The sequence below is a fragment of the Notechis scutatus genome, chromosome 1, assembly GCF_049901735.1.
Source record: "Notechis scutatus isolate UNSWTSFEM ecotype Mainland chromosome 1, rNotScu1.2, whole genome shotgun sequence".
Lineage (NCBI taxonomy): Eukaryota > Metazoa > Chordata > Lepidosauria > Squamata > Elapidae > Notechis > Notechis scutatus.
In genome coordinates this window covers 154,068,808-154,085,707 of record NC_142009.1, presented here as the reverse complement: position 1 = coordinate 154,085,707, position 16,900 = coordinate 154,068,808, and the positions used below count along the sequence as shown (strand labels likewise).

At 43.8% G+C, this 16,900-nt stretch overlaps 1 protein-coding gene across 14 annotated transcripts in view; it reads left to right on the top strand.

Annotated features, from left to right (window-relative positions):
- The first annotated feature begins 1,790 nt into the window (after positions 1–1,790).
- Positions 1,791–16,900, top strand: part of MEIS1 (Meis homeobox 1) — a 166,090-nt gene continuing 150,980 nt past the window's right edge. For 3 of the 14 annotated variants that reach the window (XM_087948923.1, XM_087948987.1, XM_026668459.2), the window contains exons 1-6: positions 1,791–2,025; positions 5,253–5,479; positions 7,247–7,388; positions 7,925–7,975; positions 8,673–8,723; positions 9,953–10,099. In XM_087948923.1, the coding sequence (XP_087805049.1) occupies positions 5,280–5,479; positions 7,247–7,388; positions 7,925–7,975; positions 8,673–8,723; positions 9,953–10,099 (591 nt within the window). In that variant the 5' untranslated portion in view covers positions 1,791–2,025; positions 5,253–5,279. Of the gene's footprint in view, positions 2,026–2,384; positions 3,395–5,252; positions 5,480–6,891; positions 7,017–7,246; positions 7,389–7,924; positions 7,976–8,672; positions 8,724–9,952; positions 10,100–16,900 lie in introns of those variants that run through there. The other 11 variants (XM_087948966.1, XM_026668457.2, XM_026668461.2 and 8 more) reach the window with 7 other exon arrangements.

The window sequence follows — 16,900 nt, the reverse complement described above, 5'->3', positions numbered from 1 at the left end:
TGCCAGGTCCTGGTTTTCTTCCCCCGAAAAAAAAAAAGCCCAGCTTGGCGGTGGTTGTCATTTGCCCTCCGGTTGCCTTACCAAGGAGCACTTTATATTCTAGAGAAAGTAGTAGGCAATCTCCCCAAATACCAAACCTTATTGTGAGCAAAGAAAACAGATTTATTAGGCATCTTCATCATCATCAAACACAAGGGCAATCATTTGTTGCTGTTACACATCACATGGGGGAAGGGAGGGAAATCATGATCTCCTCCCTCACCCTTAAAATATACATTTTATGTCCCCCCAAAAAAAATTCATAAATCGCTGCAAAAGCAGGAGAGATAAGCTTAAACTTAAAGGAGGCTGCTGTTGCTGCGGCCGCAAATTCTTTCTATTAGAGGTTACACTTTCAGTCTAAAATAAGCTTGGCCCAAACCGTCCCGGGTTGATTTCTGTTTGACTCTACTGACGGGGCAGATGAAAAAGTGTCCCGTAACTTTACTATACATCCCAGGATACAGTTTTTCTTAATTCTAATTCGAGTAAAGTATTGGGCCAATAATAGCCAAAACAAACAGAAAATCAGGCCCGGATTACTTCGCGATATCTAGATTGGCTGGCAGCCTCTTAACCCCTTTGGAGGTTGGAGACTCCTTGCCAGGCTGCTGGTTTGGCGCTCAAGAGGGCCTCGGGTAGACCCGAGTGCGATATCCACAAGTCCCCGAAGCTGCTTTATTGGAACTACGTACTCGGTGCCGCCATAGGAAACCTCTTTATAAAAATGAAGAAGCAAGGCCAGAAGTGACAAATGGGTCTATGTGATTTCCCCCTTAAGGAAGAGATGGAAGCAGACTTCACGCGTCAAAAGCCTTTTAAAGAGTCAAATAAGAGAAGAAACTTTTGATACAATTCTTCCCCCTTCTTATCTCCTTGGGGGAAGAAGACAGGGTGACATCACCATCCTCATCATTAACTATTAATTATTGGTGTTATTTATCTCGCTGAGTAAGTTCTAACGCCCGGCCACAAATGAACAACCCCGCTGCCTTGTCCAGCTTTAGGCACTCTTGGACGAGGCTGAAAAGAAGATTGGTCGCGCGAGGACTTTCCCCGCAGATCGATTATTTGATAATTGATTTCTCCCTCAACTAATGCTCGCCTGGCTTTCGCAGGAGAGATCCTGATTGGACTACGGCTCCTCCACTGCTGCCTGCTGAGGTTTGGGTGAGCTCATTTTCTAACATTCGGAGGGGGAGCCCTTTTCCCCCCTCCCTCCCTCCCCTTCTGTGGGGTTTTTAAAAGCTTAGGAAGAGAACCGAGCGGAGTCTGTGGGGGCGGGGGGAAAACTCGGTCTCACGGAGATCTCTGTTCGGGGGAGGGTGGGGGGGTGGGGGGGGACAGAGAGAAGAGATGTTGCAGTTTCGAGACAACTCCTTGGGTAAACGTCTGGCTGTGGACCACGGAAGCGCAATGCAAGCCAACCAGCCCAGACCCATCCCCTTAATATGGCTTTTTGTCCCTTAACTGGTCTCCCTTTTGTATAAAGAAAACAGCGGGGAAGCAAGCGAGCGAGCCGCTGAAAAAGTCCCTGCGATTCCGGGGCGCTCTGCCTTGTCGTTTTGAGGGAACGGGGAAATAAATGAAACTTAAGCCCTACTGCTAGACAAAGGAAATGGCCACTACTACCCTCCGAGGTTGCTAAACACCACAGTGTGTGGATCGCTGCTGGATATGTCCTAGATGTGACACGGTGCCGAGGGGAGGGGAGGGACAAAGGGGTGATCTTCTCCCTAGACAGCTGCCGCGTGCGCGCGCGCGCGCGCGTGTGTGTTTGTCCAGAAGAGTCCCCTTGGTGTCGTTTGATGAGCGTAACCAGAATAACGATCGATCGATGCCTCTGAAGTCGTTAAAAAAAAGAAAAAGAAAAAGAAATGAATACAAAGTACGAGAGAAAGAAAAAAGGCTGCTAGGGTGGGCGTTGGAAGGAAAGGAAGAAACGCTAAAACGGCGAAGGCGCCGGCGACGAAAACAAGATCTCTGGTACAACTCTCTCCCCCACCCCTCACTTTCCCTTTCAAACACACACACATATACACGCGCGCGGGCCAAAGATCTCACCGGGTGGGTTTAAAAAGAACAACTCCCTCCCCCCCCCTCTTCCACGGTGACGGAGCCCCCCTTTTCTCTCCTCTTTTGCACCGCTAAAGAAGTCAAGAACCGAGAAGGGAAGGGGGAGAGGCTGGAACTCTTCCGAATTGCGCTCCGAGGCTCGGCTCATTGTTCGCTTCTTTTAGCCAGGCAGCGAGCGAGCGAGAAAGCCTCTGTGCGTGTGAGTGTGTGAGTGTGTGTGTTTTGTTAATGGGGAAGCCTCTCCGCGCAGCTCTTCCCAGCCGCTCTTTCTTGCCTTGAGGCTCACCCAACCCACCCCTGCGCTACGAGCTGAGTTGATGCAGCCCGCTGCATTGTGTAAGACGCGACCTGTTATGGCCACCACTACTTCCGGGTTCCAGCATTCTGGTCCAAATCCACCTCTCCGCCTGTGTGCAACACACACTTTACACACGCGCAGGGGACTTGCAGCAGGCAGCATCGATCGTGGCTCCTTTAAGGCAAACTCAGACAGCCTTTTTTTTCTTTTTCTTTTTTTTTTAACCTTCTTCCTCTAGGCTTCTCCAATTGCTCGGAGGGAAGAGAGAAAATCTGATTAGGAATTAGGACTGAATCAAGCGAGGGAGAAAGAGAAAGGGGGAGAGGAGGAGGAGGAGGAAGAGGAGGAGAAGGAGGAGGGAGGAGGAAAAAAAGGAAGAAAGGAAGCTTTTAGACCTCTTATGCTTTTGATGTTAACATTTGAGGTGTCCTGACCAGTTGGAAGCACACACGGCGGAGTCTCATCATTCATTCACCACCTTGACAAGCTCGCCTTTGATTGACAGCTGGAGTGGCAAAAAGTCATGCGAGTTAGTAGTTGGGTTTGAGAGGCACTTTTTTTTTTTTTTTTTTGGAAAAAAAAAAAACAGATTTGGGGGTAAGGATATTTCCTTTCTCCCCATCGCTGTCTTGGAAACCAGAAGGGAAAAGTGCGAGAGACGCAAGGAGGGAAAGAAAGGAAGAAAAGGAGAAAGGAGAAGAGCGAGCGAGAGCGCGTTTCTCTCCCCTCTCCGCTTTTTTTTTTTTTTTTTAATGCTGAATGCTCGTGCCGCTTCCCTGAGATCCATCTGGCTGAAGACTCCCCTGATCGGCTGCTCAAGCGACTGGCGACTTTAAAGGATTCTCCTTTATTCCTTTTATTTTGGGGGTGGGTGGGTGGGAGGGAGGGGGAGCGCGTTTTGTTTCTTTTTCACACTGGCCCTAAAGAGGATATATTAGAAGTTGAAAAGGAAGGGTGAGAAGCAGGCCGATGGCGCAAAGGGTACGTATTTTTAAATCATAATTTCCAAGTAACGTAATATTTAGTAAAATGGATCTTAGAGACGTTGTGGGGCCCCGAAGGAGAGTTTTGCATTTTCTGAAACGCACCGGAGAGGGGGGGAAAAGTAAATTAAGATATTTTATAAAATAGACCGCTGTTTTGAGAAATTCAAATATTTTAATAACTGCATGATTCAGTTGGGGAGACCTAGGTCAGACTTTTCCTTAAAGATAGGTGCATATTCACAATTCCTTGGTCCTGTTAATTCATATCACTTGGTCATTTAGTGGAAAGAAACGCTGCCTAAACGCAGCCTTTGAAACAGAACTTAAGTCCTTCTAATATTGCTTTCAGTTTAGGGATTCTAAATTTATCTGTGGCCTTTTCAGATATGCTAATAATATCTTCACAAATAATAAATAACTTTTTAAACTATTGTAAGTTTACATACATGCTGGGGATTTATTTAGAGAAGTCCACGGACCATAGTAAAGATGTTGTTCCCACAATGAGGACAAGAGACAAAATTATACACATGTGTATCTGGAGCTAGAATTTATTATTTAATTCTTTGATATGAAACTTCACCAGAATGAAGTTTCCTGGACTACCAAAACAAAAAACAAAAAAAACTGACTTATTTTCAAAGAATAGTAGAGCCAATATATAGAAGGCAATGCAACTTTTAAATACATTCGGTGGCACTATTTTGTCAAATGTATCTCCTCCATAAAGTTACCCGACTGTTTATCTTGCATTTAGTTTTATAGCTCAAGTAGTGTCAAGAGCTTTACTTATATTTGCCCTTAAGAAATTGAAATGGCAACGTGTGATATTCCTGACCCCCCACTACCACCACACAAACATATAGACACATCCTTTCACCTGAGGAATTCTAACATTCAGCTTCTGCTACTAAGGAGGAAAAGTATTTTAAGTTTAGTTGCCCGCAGCCAGTCAGCAGATGGAACTTTGGAATAGGGACAGTACTATATAGCACGTTAAAGAAAACACACGGCCTCTTTCTCAAGAAAACACACGGCCTTAGAACTGTCCCAAATATATTTGAACTCTGATATTTGTGCATGTGACTTCTCAACAATAGGAAAATTAAATTGAAAACAGAAGGACTGCTTTCCAACTATTCTGTTTATTAATTATACAAAAATCCCCCCAAACAAAATCCCCCACTTCACTTTTCTTATTCCTTTCCCCCAAAAAGTCTAGAAAGGAAAGAATCTCCAAGAAAGTTCCCTGAGAGTCATTCTGAATGGAGCTTTCTATTTTTGTGCACCATACCTTAGAGTGTCTTTGCAACATCAGGGAAGGTCTTCTCCACTTGGGGCTGCTTGCATGCACAACTGATGCCCACAGGGAAATCTTTTAAAAATAAAGGACTATCTTAATGCACGTGTTAATAATAGGTGTCCTCATTTTAACTTCTGCTGGGGAAGCCTACTGAACAGAGGCAGCTTTTCAGCATGCATTTATGATGAATTGGACTCCAAAGCAGCCAGTCTACCACCCATCTGTTAACTTTTTCCTGTCCATAAGATTGTTATGCCAGGACCTCAGAAAGGACATACCTGTGATGGCCTTACTGGAAAATTAATTGGCATATATATTAATAAAAAATAAATAAAGGGGGGAGCAAAAACCTTCACATTTAAAGCCAGGCCTTTTCCTGTTGCCTGATTTGGTGCCATCTCCCCGAACTTACAAGCCATTCTTCCCAACTCAACTCCCTGGCACACAAAGTTGCTTCCTCTCCTCTTCCCACCCCTGCATAAACTACTCTTCAGACTGGCTTTCCTTTTGACCCTTTTTTTTCCCCTTTTCCCTCCTGTTTATTATGCAGTACGACGATTTACCCCATTACGGTGGGATGGATGGAGTGGGGATTCCGAGCACCATGTATGGGGACCCCCACGCCGCCAGATCCATGCAGCCTGTCCACCACCTCAACCACGGTCCTCCGCTTCACTCCCATCAATACCCACACACAGCTCATACAAACGCCATGCCCTCCAGTATGGGTTCCTCTGTCAATGACGCTTTAAAGAGAGATAAAGATGCAATTTATGGGTAGGTACAGCTAGCATCAGTTTTATTCTCTTGAAAATGTGTTGCTTCCTCCCTGGTTCTTTTTTTTTTTTTTCCTTTTCTTCCCGCCCTTACCTATCCAGTGATCAGGGCCAAATGGAGCCCACTGCAGAGACTAATCTCAAACTAGAAAAACTGTGTAGGATGGGGGGTGAATGTGCCATGGTTGGATTCCTTTGCTGTGGTGCTCTGCTCTTACTAATCTCTGTTGGACCTCAAACAAAAATTCCCCTCCAAATCAAAGAAATTATTTTGGAAAGAAAATGCATGCATCCCTTTGCAAAATTTAGACGGCCTCCCCTCCCCCTAAAATCTGGGAAGTATTGTGCAGAAAGAAAGACCCTTCTCCACATTTTTTTTTTTAAGCAACTTCAATATGTTGAAGGCAGGATTGAAACTGTCCTTTGGTTGTTTTGGCTACAACTTTTTGCAATAAGTTGCAAAGTCTTGTGAAAAGGAGAGAGAGAGAGAGAGAAAGAGAAAGAAAAAGAAAAAGAAAGAAAAGAAAGAGAGAGACTTTATGGTAGAAAATAAATAAAAATAGAAATTTATCGGGAAGTAGGTATTTTACGAAGTATTAAGAAATATGCATTCATGTATTCATTACATTTATGCAGAAATAAGGTGCATTTTCTTTTCCTCTTCCTATACTAAGACTTTTTAAAGAACAACTTGACAGCTTCCTTTACATTCAAATTTAAAAGGGGATTTTCAGGACTAATTGCAGAATTGCTCCTATACCCCACCCCACCCCCAACTGAGTTTAGATAAGGTTTGGAGCTTCTCTGAAGTGGGTTTTTTTTTTTTTAAATTAAGTGTGCAGTTTAATTTATTTCTCCAGTATAACTTCGGGTGAATTTGCCTTTTGCAGTCACCACTGCTATTTGCGGGAATCTGAACAAATTCTGCATATTTTACTACCATACGTTATCCCTTTGCTTTTCAATTACTTTCAGTTCTGCAGCCCTAAAGAGGTTAGGAAAGGAAGGTGAATGGGAAACTTGCAGATGAAAGGGGCATGATGTTTTGACTTAGGGAATAATAACCTATTACAAATAAAGTTTAAAATATGAAAAGTTACTAGTTCCGCAGGGCACCTTTGCATGCTCCATCCAATAATAAAGTCCGCATTAGCTTACTGAAGGAAAGGCATAATCTCCTGATCCAACTGAGAGGAAGAGCTGGTGATCCACATATAAACAGTTCAAATTCCTTTCAGGGAACCTTTATTTCTCTGTATCCCCCTCCCCCCACCCCATGGGGAAACTTTGACAATTTAGCTTACCCAAGTACCTTTCTTTAACCCGCTACCCCTTGAAAACAATTACAATAAATCCCAAGGCTAATTTCTCATTCCCCATCCCACGAACTAAAGTGTATGTGGGGAAGGGGGGGGCGGGAAGTGTATTCAAAATGGCTGCTAAATCCATTTGGTTAATAGTCTTAGCTAACGCCGCTCAGGTCCTCTGACCAGCTTTCAGATGGGCAACCCAGACTGGGTACCAGGGCTCGGATCCAGGTTTCTGGTTCTGCAGGGGAGGAGACCGGGCTGTGCCGGGCTAGGCGCGTTGGAGTGCGCGGGGCTGGAGAGTTCACTTGCGGGGATGGCTGGGTGGCTGGGTGGGTTTCTCCCCGACGGAGCCCAGGCTTTGCCCGAAGCCCGGCTTCCTGGAGCCCGCGCGGCTCACGGGGTGGGGGTGGGGGTCTCTGCTTTGGTGACTCTTACCCTTTTTTTCCCCCCCATTTCAGACATCCCCTCTTCCCACTCTTAGCACTGATTTTTGAGAAATGTGAACTAGCGACGTGCACGCCCCGGGAGCCCGGGGTAGCGGGAGGCGACGTTTGCTCTTCTGAATCTTTCAACGAAGATATAGCCGTGTTCGCGAAACAGGTCAGCAACTCGATCCTAAGGCCCCCCCTGATCCATGGTGCGCTTCCCCCCGGGCCTGGAAGGGTGAGGACGGTTCGCCCGCCGCCTCCCAGCCCTTGTCGCCTTGCCTTCATTCCTCGCAGCCCCTCGATTCCCTCTAGCTCCGGGTCTCCCCCCCCTCCTTTCCGGAAGCGAGGGCAGCCCTCCGGCCCACATATTGACTCGAAGGGTCGCCCTAGGGCTTCGATTGCCCCCTCCGCTCTCCTGGTCACTTTCCCAAGAAGACTGCCAGCTTCTGGGTGCATGGGGACGGAAGCACAGCAGACAGCTGTCGGGCAGGCTTGGCAACCGCGCTGGGCACCTTTGCTTGAGTCTTTCGGCTAAGCCTAGCAGTTTTGGGGGTGGGTTTTGTGGGGATGGTTGTATGGGGAGGGGGCGCGATGTAATGTAGCAAGGGTAAAGACGCAATGCCACCGAGTTACCTCGGTCTCTCAAACTGCTTTTTCTTTCTTTTTCTTTTAATCCCTTCGCCCCGGACTTTTCCACCCTGTGTCTAGATACGAGCAGAAAAACCCTTATTTTCTTCTAACCCCGAACTGGATAACTTGGTAAGAGTTCAGATACGCTTCCCCGACATATGTGTTTCCCCCTGTTTTCTTAAGAGGCAAGTCCCCCCCTTAAACCCCCCCCCCCCAGAATGGGGGTGGTGGGTACTATAGAGGGGGGAACCCGAACTGGGAAGTTTTTGAGGTCCAAGTAACCACATTTTAGGAACACAATCCAAAAGCGAAGTTGGGTGGAGTACCCAAGACATTTGCCTCATTTTACCTTAACTGCGATTATGCAAATCTTGAGGTATCTTTGCATTAGAGACCCGCTGGGTACTCTTGGAATAATGGCAGTTTGGGGTAAAGATCTTGAGTCAAATTGACTCTGAAAAAATTAAATTAGTCCTTTGCAATGGAAACTTATTCTCTTCAGCCTTCTTCCCAAATTTGCTTGGCTCTACTGGAGCAGCAATATTACTATCTACATTACCATTTGCTAAAGAAATATTTATGATCCGTGTAATTTGGCCAATTCATTGCAACAACGGTCAAAAGTAAAAATCAGAGCTTTCTTTTTGTTAAACAGTCTGCAGAAAGACGGCTTTTAAGTTTTAGTGTTGCTGTAATAAATCAAAATATTCACACACATCAAGGCATATGTCTGCATGTACAAGAATTGGATAGTACACAGGAAGAGAAGTATTGGAGAAACCCTAAAATCAGGGACAGAGACTTACACTGTTTTGTATTTTTACAGATGATCCAAGCCATACAAGTATTAAGGTTTCATCTGTTGGAATTAGAGAAGGTAACTCTCTCTCTTTTTCTTTTCCTCACCCCTACCTAATATTTCATAAAGTTGAAGCTACAGCATAATTTCTATAAATGTCTTTCCTTCTGGTAATTAGTGTCAAAACCAATCATGGCATCCATTTCTCATTGCAGTTTAATTACAATTCCAGCCACTAAAAATCTGGATCACTAACGCCCTGGCCTTGTATCTCTTTTTACTACCTTTGCACAAATGCATTGGATAATATTTAGACTGATGCTTGTCTTTCGGCTTGTGCTTCTTCCCATAGGGTAGCTATTTCTATCCAGGTACTTTAGTTTTCAGTTAGTTTTTCAGCCCCCCCCCCTTTTTTCCCCTTTTCTTTTAAAGAGCCATCTGCAGGGTCACACACAGGGCACAGTTTGTCCTGCAACATTTTGCAGAAACAAGCCAGAGTTGCTTGTTTCTTTTGTGGGGGCTACTCCTTTTTCCCAAGAAGGCAGTCATCAGATCAATCTGAATGTTCTACTACTACTAATAATGTTATGGAACCCAAGCACATTTCAAAGTAGGAATGGAGTAGAAAGATTTCAGGGCCTCCTAGAATATTGTTTCTACTCTCTCTTTCTCTCTTTTTATGTATATATATATATATGAATGAGGTATTTATACATACATGTAAGAAAAGGGGGTGGGGGGTGAATTGGGCCATTTTAGACATTTTTTCCCCTAACGGTAGCAAGTGGCATGCTTGTGCTTTGTAATAAATGGTTAATATGGGCCTGTTCACAGTGGAAATAACATTACAGAAGCTCATAATATGAAGTCGTGGATTCACGTACTTTTAGAGCATTCAACTTTTTGTACAATTGGAGCAAGGGATCTTTTGCGTCCACATCCTTGGGAAAAGGCTTGTGATGCTATAACGGGGTAAAATTAAACAGTTTACCTTAAATGCCATCCATGCAGGCTATCTCACTAATAGTCACAGCTCTGAGACCAGATGAATTTAACACGGGTGTTGAATATGTTGTAGGCTGTGAATCATCTTGTCACTGTCAATTTTCTGGGATATCTCTATTTTGCCAGAAAAAGAAAGTTCTTCTTAATTCTGAATGCATCTGGGGGGGATAATTGCAGTCTGTTTCCCCCTATTTAGAACTTTTGATGTCAGGCAAGGGGGGAGGGGAATTGATTGCTCTTGTCAATTTCACTTAACATGTCCTTGATTATATTTTGGTGTTGTTACCTTTGTCATAATGCAGGTACACGAATTGTGTGACAATTTCTGCCACCGGTACATTAGCTGTTTGAAAGGGAAAATGCCAATCGATTTGGTGATAGACGATAGAGAAGGCGGATCAAAATCAGACAGCGAAGACATAACGAGATCAGCAAACCTAACAGATCAGGTATGATCATCCCCAGCTTCGCAGTTGCTGTGCAAATCTGTATGCAGATCGTTTGCCGGGTCACTACGCCCCCTTTTATTATTTGCATATGATTAAGTCCCTTTTGGATAAATTTCCATCGAAATGAAAATTTTTGACTAATGTGGCTATTATTACTTCATTAAGTCTTGCTCTGGGATTCGACCTGGCGGAATGAGCTTGTAAAAGCATTGCCTTCAAACTTGACCTGCTCCTTGTCGCTTTTAATTTTTGTCTTTATTTTATTTACTCCCTTTTTAATGACAATAGAAGGCTCTACTTGTGAATCATGGGGGCTTCCGGGTAAAGAGATGCTAGAAAGGGGTGGGAGGGGGGAAAAAAGAGGAAGAGTCAAATCCGAGATTGGTGGTCTGGGGAAAGAAGACAAGAGAAGGTTTGAAATCTAGCAAACGTTGGCTATTTTCTTCCTGTCTCTACGGTTCATTAGCCTGTCTTGTCAGTTTTCCTTGGCTGAACGCTTTTTTAGACCTCAGTGAGCATTGCTTTGTACGAAGATTGCCTGCTGCAAGGGCACTGGGCTTTATTGGATTTAGCAGGGGAAAAATAATAATAAAATCAGAAGAATCAGCAAGAGATAGTGAGGGAATGATTTTGCTGTTACTCTGTCATCTCTGCCTCTTTGGCTTCCCCTTAGTAAGGGTATCTGAATAGTCTTAAAGAGTAGGCCCTGTGCAATCTCTGCTGGGCATTTGTCTGAATCTTCCAACTTCACCTGGTTTCCCCGAACTCTTGTCTCAAGCTGGGAAAAGGTGTGTTTTCTTTCCAAAGGAAAACAAAAGTATCATTTCGGTTTAAAAGGAGAAGTGATATTAACTAATCAATGCTCCTTAACACTACAATTAGTGGCCCTCATCCTGGAGTGCATTTGAGGAAGGTGACAATAATGGGCAACGCGGGTGGTTTAGTTGCAATTACTGCTTCCTTTGAAAAGAAACAGATTCCAATGCGCCAGCCCCCCCCCCCAAACTTTCTTCCTTCTTTATGATCTGTTGTGTTGGAGACTTCTGAAAGCCATTGGACTGCAGTTCTAGAGAGATTTTTGTTTGGTTTGTTTGGTTTTGCGGATAATAAAAGCTGGCAGAGCTCTTGTTTTGAGAAGGCATCAGAATGGCTTGATTGAGGCGATTTTTTCGGTTCAAGGTGCCCCTCATTTGCTGCTCCTTCTTTTTGGTGACTGGTGTCTGTTCCTGAGGATGGGATAGAAGAAGCAACTGTTGATGTTGATCCCGGCCATGAAATTTTTATGAAGGTCTTGGATAAAACGCCCGTTTTTTAAAAAGTATTCAATGAGCAATGGAAGATTTGTAAGTCGGTTGTAATTTTGCTTGTCAGGATCTCATTCCCTGCATGTATACATGGGTGGGCCGGCAGTGGTCTCTCGTGGCTTTTCAGACCTTGGAAGGCGGGTGGCTGCGGTTTGGTGGGGGTCGATATCGCTGAAAACACGGACTGTAGCTGAAGAGGGCTGTTGTTGAATCAAAATTGTAATCCAACAAGTCTAACGAGAAAATAGGTTTCTAAAAGCTTCAGAGTGCTTGGTACATAAAGCTATTTGAGCAAATTACAAGAACCGCTTAGGGGCATGAATGAAATCAACACTTTAATTGCGTCCAAAATGAAGATTTATGTCCCATTTTCCCAATGAATCATTATTTTGTTAAAGCGGAAGCAAAATGTGGGAGTTTTGTTGTTGTTGTGCTCAAGGAAAGAAACCGGGAGCTTGACTTCCCCCCTCCAATTCTTTCTCACCCGCACCCCTTTCATTCTCTACATCGCCAAGGTGTTGATAAACTTCCCTAAAGTTTAGACGCGGTAAATATGCGAGCGCGCATACACTTACGCGTATTGCTACTCTTTAAAAACGTCCCGATATTTGTTTACAGCGGCTCATGTGAGCTTTAATGGGCCGTCTCCGAATTGTCCTTTTTTAATTTTAATTTTGTGGTGCCTTCAAGCAGAGAAGTTCATGGGTGGCTGAATATTTCTTCCTTCCATTTTTTTTTTAACCCCAATCCACCTTGGTGAAGGTTCCTTGCCCTTCGCCTGCCACACCACTCCGAGCACGGCGGAAAAGCTACAAGTATCCCTTGGCCCCGCGCTTAACGTACTGCGCGTGCGCCGCCTGGTAGTTTGCCCATTTCGCAGTCTTGTGTTGCGAAGGCTATGGCGCGTTCCTCGGAGATAGCCCGCAAGGCTTCATCTCGTTTCCCCAAAAGACGCCCTTTCCGTCGCTCTCTTTCTCTCCCGCCCCCTCCCACCACGAGGGAGACAGAAATTTCCCTCTTTTTCTTTGTTACGAATGTGGCCCAACCAGTTTACAAGCAGATCGCCTTGTCTCCTTTTAGGCTGGCCTGGGTCCCTTTACTGTAGGACCAGACCCCGTTTATCTACGTATGGTGGCAAATAAATAAAAATGAAGAGGCCAAACCAAAAGGGTAGGCATTTGAATGAAAGGGGTTACTCAAAAATGGTGCTACAACCTTCCCTTCGGCATTCTGCGAACCGCCAGGGCTCGTTAGCCAATTCATCCTTAACGTCTCCAGAGTTTGGTCACCTTTCTTTGCCTATCGCAGGAACAAAAGCGAGCCAGGCTTTGGCGGGAGAAAGAGAAATGGCCCCTCGCTTTTCTGTCAGGGAAGGCGAAGACGGCTGGCCATCCTTCTAGCCAAGCCTTCAGCCAAAGGCAACCTCAGAGACCCGGACAACCGATCCCGGGTTCTGCGCTGGCTGGCGCCCCCTTCTGCTCAATGGTGCTCACGGCCCTGTCTTAAAAAAAGAGAGCGCCGGCCAGGCTTAAGAGAAAACTGGGGCAGTTCTCTGGCTTTCCAAGAGCGCAGGTGGAGAAGGCATTCAAGGGAGAAGGTGGTGGAAGCCGGCAGGGCTTTGGTGGGGAAGGTAGGCGGCGGGAAACAACGAAATAAACGGCCTCCTGAATCCCTCAATGACACCCGAAGACCGAAAGAGACGCGGAGGGCGCAGGGCCGGAGTCACACAGGTTGCGAGGGCGCCTACCTATCTGCCCCGCGTGGGCGGTCAGCCTTGTCCTGAAAAGCAGTGTTCTGAAGCTTTCCTTCCCCTCTCCCACAGGCCTACATAAATTAAAACATTTCACCGCCCCCAATTACAGCGAGTGAAGTGGCCCAACACCACGTTGGGTTCCTGAAAAGCCTCGCCTCGCCTATGGCTGTGGTGGGGTATGTATGTGTGTAGCTCCCGACACTGAAAGCAGGCCGCGAGCTTAGAGGTTTACCTCGGGGAGAGGGGAAAATCAGACGGCTGTTTGCTGTGAGGAGGTTAGAGCCGAGAGGCTCCCGCGGCCGCGCAGAAAAAGGCGGGCTCGCGGGCCTAACAGAGCCTCTGGGGGAAAGCGCTAGGTCATCGTCGCCGTCCCCCGTCTTCCCCGCGCTACCCTTCATTTGGTCCTCTGCTCGCAGCCTCCTCAGTTCCTCGCTCGGGGCGTCCCGGTTTCACACACACCTCCCCGGGAAAAGTGCCCGGAGGCCTGCGAAATGGCGAACAGTGCCCGGTGTTTAAGGGTGGGTCGCGAGCCGCCCTAAAGGATGAAGGAAGGGCATCGTTTGGGTGGGGGCTGGCCGAGGAAGGTTTTTTGCTCCTTCGGGGGTGTTGGGGGGAGGAGAGAGAAGAGAGAGAAGAGTGTAAGCAACAGAGCTTGGAGGCAGGCAGAGGTCACCCTGTGCTTCCCTTGGCTTCCCGCTGAGGTTTAGTCATGCCCTGACGGCGTGTCCAAGGAAGACAATGGGGCAAGTGGGCAGGGATGGGAAAAGAGGGAAGAAAGGCACCAAAGAAGCCAGCAATTGTGTCTGCTCTCTGCTACACCCGCCCCAGCGGGAAAAGGAGGAATAAGGGAGAGCAAGTGGCCCAGGGCTTGCTCTGCCTTTGAGGCTTGAGTAGGCCTTTGTGACTCTGGTATCACTGGTCTGCTGCTATTCAGTGGTGGCAGGGAGCCTCAGTGACACCCGACCTTTTCTCTAAGGAACCTTCTACATTGGGAAAGGAAGACGATTTTATGGGCACACTTTAGTTAACTTGTGTGTGTGTGTGTGTGTGTGTGTGTGTGAGAGAGAGAGAGAGAGAGAGAGAGAGAGAGCACGAGGGAGTGCATGTGTTAAATTAAACCAGCCAACTTTAAGAGGGAATGCTTGCTGCTGTGGAAGAGGTTAGGTATGTGTCAGGTAGAAGGTGTAACAGTGGCCTATTTTACTGCAGAATCTAGTGGAGGGAATAAAAATCATTGCCATGTCTCCTTGAACTGGCCATCTGCTTATAGAGAGTGAAGGAAATTTATGAGACTTGGGTAGAGGTGAGCAATCAGCATAATATATCAATTCTCTTAGCCCAGCAGATTGACTTTCAGAGCCTAAAATATTTTTGGGGAAATAACTTTATCCCCAGAATAAAGTTGTTTTTTTTTTTTTAAAAAAAATCAACTTAAAATAGTTGTACAATTTGTATAGAAATTTTGTACAAAGCTGACTAGAAAATTGAGAATTTAGGATTGAGAATGGTGATGGAGAGATAATTGCTAAGAATTTTTTCCCCTCAACTTGTTTGCGGATTGCTTGTATTCATACAGAGCATGGGAAGTTCAACTTCTGAATATACCAAAACAAAATAAAACTGCACATCTTTTAATTTAACAGCTGAACTGGTATGGAATTTGCTATTTGAAGTTGAAAAGTGGGTTTGATCATGGAATTTACTTCCAACAATTATGAAACTACCATGCTCTCTTCCTCCTCCCTCCCTTTCACTCAAAATATATTTAATTTAAAAGCAAAGCCTATTGACTTCAATGCTTAAATTCCATCTTAAGCTCACTTATTTTGACATAACAAGTAAGCATGCCTCAGAATTCTAAATCTTGCACAAACTAAATTGAGCCTCATTTGCACGTCTAAGGAGTGATTAGCCTTTAATATTAGCTCACAGATTATATTGTGAATACGTGAATAGGTCGTTTCCCTTAATGCAAGTTGACTATCCAGTTTTGAAATGAACGTTACATATGGGTATCAGTATGTTAAATTTCTTAGTTACATATTTTAAAAATTGGAAAATTTACAGAATTTATATTTTTATCGTTTATCTGTTTACCTGGAATGTATATTTGGTAAAATTCTTATGGTTACAATGTAGCAATTAAAGCAGTACCTGTACATATCAACTTTTATATCCATATTATATATTTACGATTTAGTTGTTTTGGATGTTGGTTAATAAGCATTTAAATACTTTATTGCATTTTTTTAAAAGAACATGTTTTTATTAATGTTTCTTACCAATAGTATTAATGGATCTTATTCTAAGCATTTTATGCTATCTTAGCAACTGTTGACAGTTAAACTGTAGTTTTGAATACTTTTATTGTACAATTAACTTACTTTGTTGCATTAGTATTTACTTCTGTGAAAATATGGATAGGATTTTGCTACATAATTCTAACTGGTAATTTAACTATGCTAAGCAGATCAAAAACCAAGCTTCCTTTAAATCACTTGGATTTGTTTTTTAGTAAAAGTGATTTTGATAGTTTGTACATTCATATAAATTCCACTTTCCCTGAAGGGAAACTGTAGATAAATACTGCAACAGTTTACAAAACAATAACAAACACTGTGAATTGGTCATTAGTAGCATTCTGTCAAGTGATGAGAATCCTATTACTTATTAGATTTTTTTTTGGGCATGGTAAAATTCTTCTTATCCTTATAGAAGGATAAGTCCTTTTAAGGATAATGTTATCACTTATTGCTACTCCATGTATTATAATTTAAATAATCACTTCTAAGTATTAAACAATGTTTCTATATAAGTCTTCCTGCTAGAAGGATGTTCAGAATAGATGATAATAGTTTCTTTCCCAGAATTAACTACAGGTTTTAGCGTGTCAGAATAGTAGTTTCTACAGGTTATCTCTACATTTGATATATCTTCAGGAGACAAAACTGAGTTATTATAATTAACAAGCTGTTTTATAGGAACTGGAGTTTGAGTTTGTAAATGTAAATAAATGTATATTTAATTGGGTATTAAGTTTAATGAAGTTTGGTGCCACTTTTTTCTTTGCAAGTGCTCTGTATCGCTAACAAAATCAGTTAAATATCTACATAGTTCTTAAAATGTTTATCAGAATAAATAATCATTTAAGAACATCAAGGTGCTCCTTGTTGCTGGTAAGAAAATGTATATGTGGATATACAGTCTCAGACTAAACAGAACAAAGTGGTCCCGTAAATCATAGAAGAGGGTGTTGTTTTCATAGGTAATTCTTATCCTTTCAACCAGTGCCCAGGGAGTCTTCACTGTAAGTTGCTTCATCTCAGCTTTCAGGTGCCACTGGGTGAGCTGTAAAAGATTATGACACTTACCTTTCAATAATGTATATGCAAGTTGCTTTTATCGACTAGGGTTTTTCTTGAAGACACTGCAGTATAAAATAATTGCTAGCACAGATCCAAATAAAGTGTGTGAGCATATATACAATGTATTCAGGCAACAGTATTTTTCTTGTGTAAAATAAATGTTAACAAATATAAAAATAATAATCTTTGACAGAATCATCATTTAATTTTCCTATGTAAGCCAAATGCAGTATGTATATAGAAACATAAATAGAAACTGGCAACCAGCCAAATTCCTATAGGGGCTAGCAGAGAAATGATAAAAAAAATGAAATAAGAGTTCTTGTGAGGAGGTCTATAATTCAACATTATTTGATTCCACTGTCAAGGAAATTGTTGA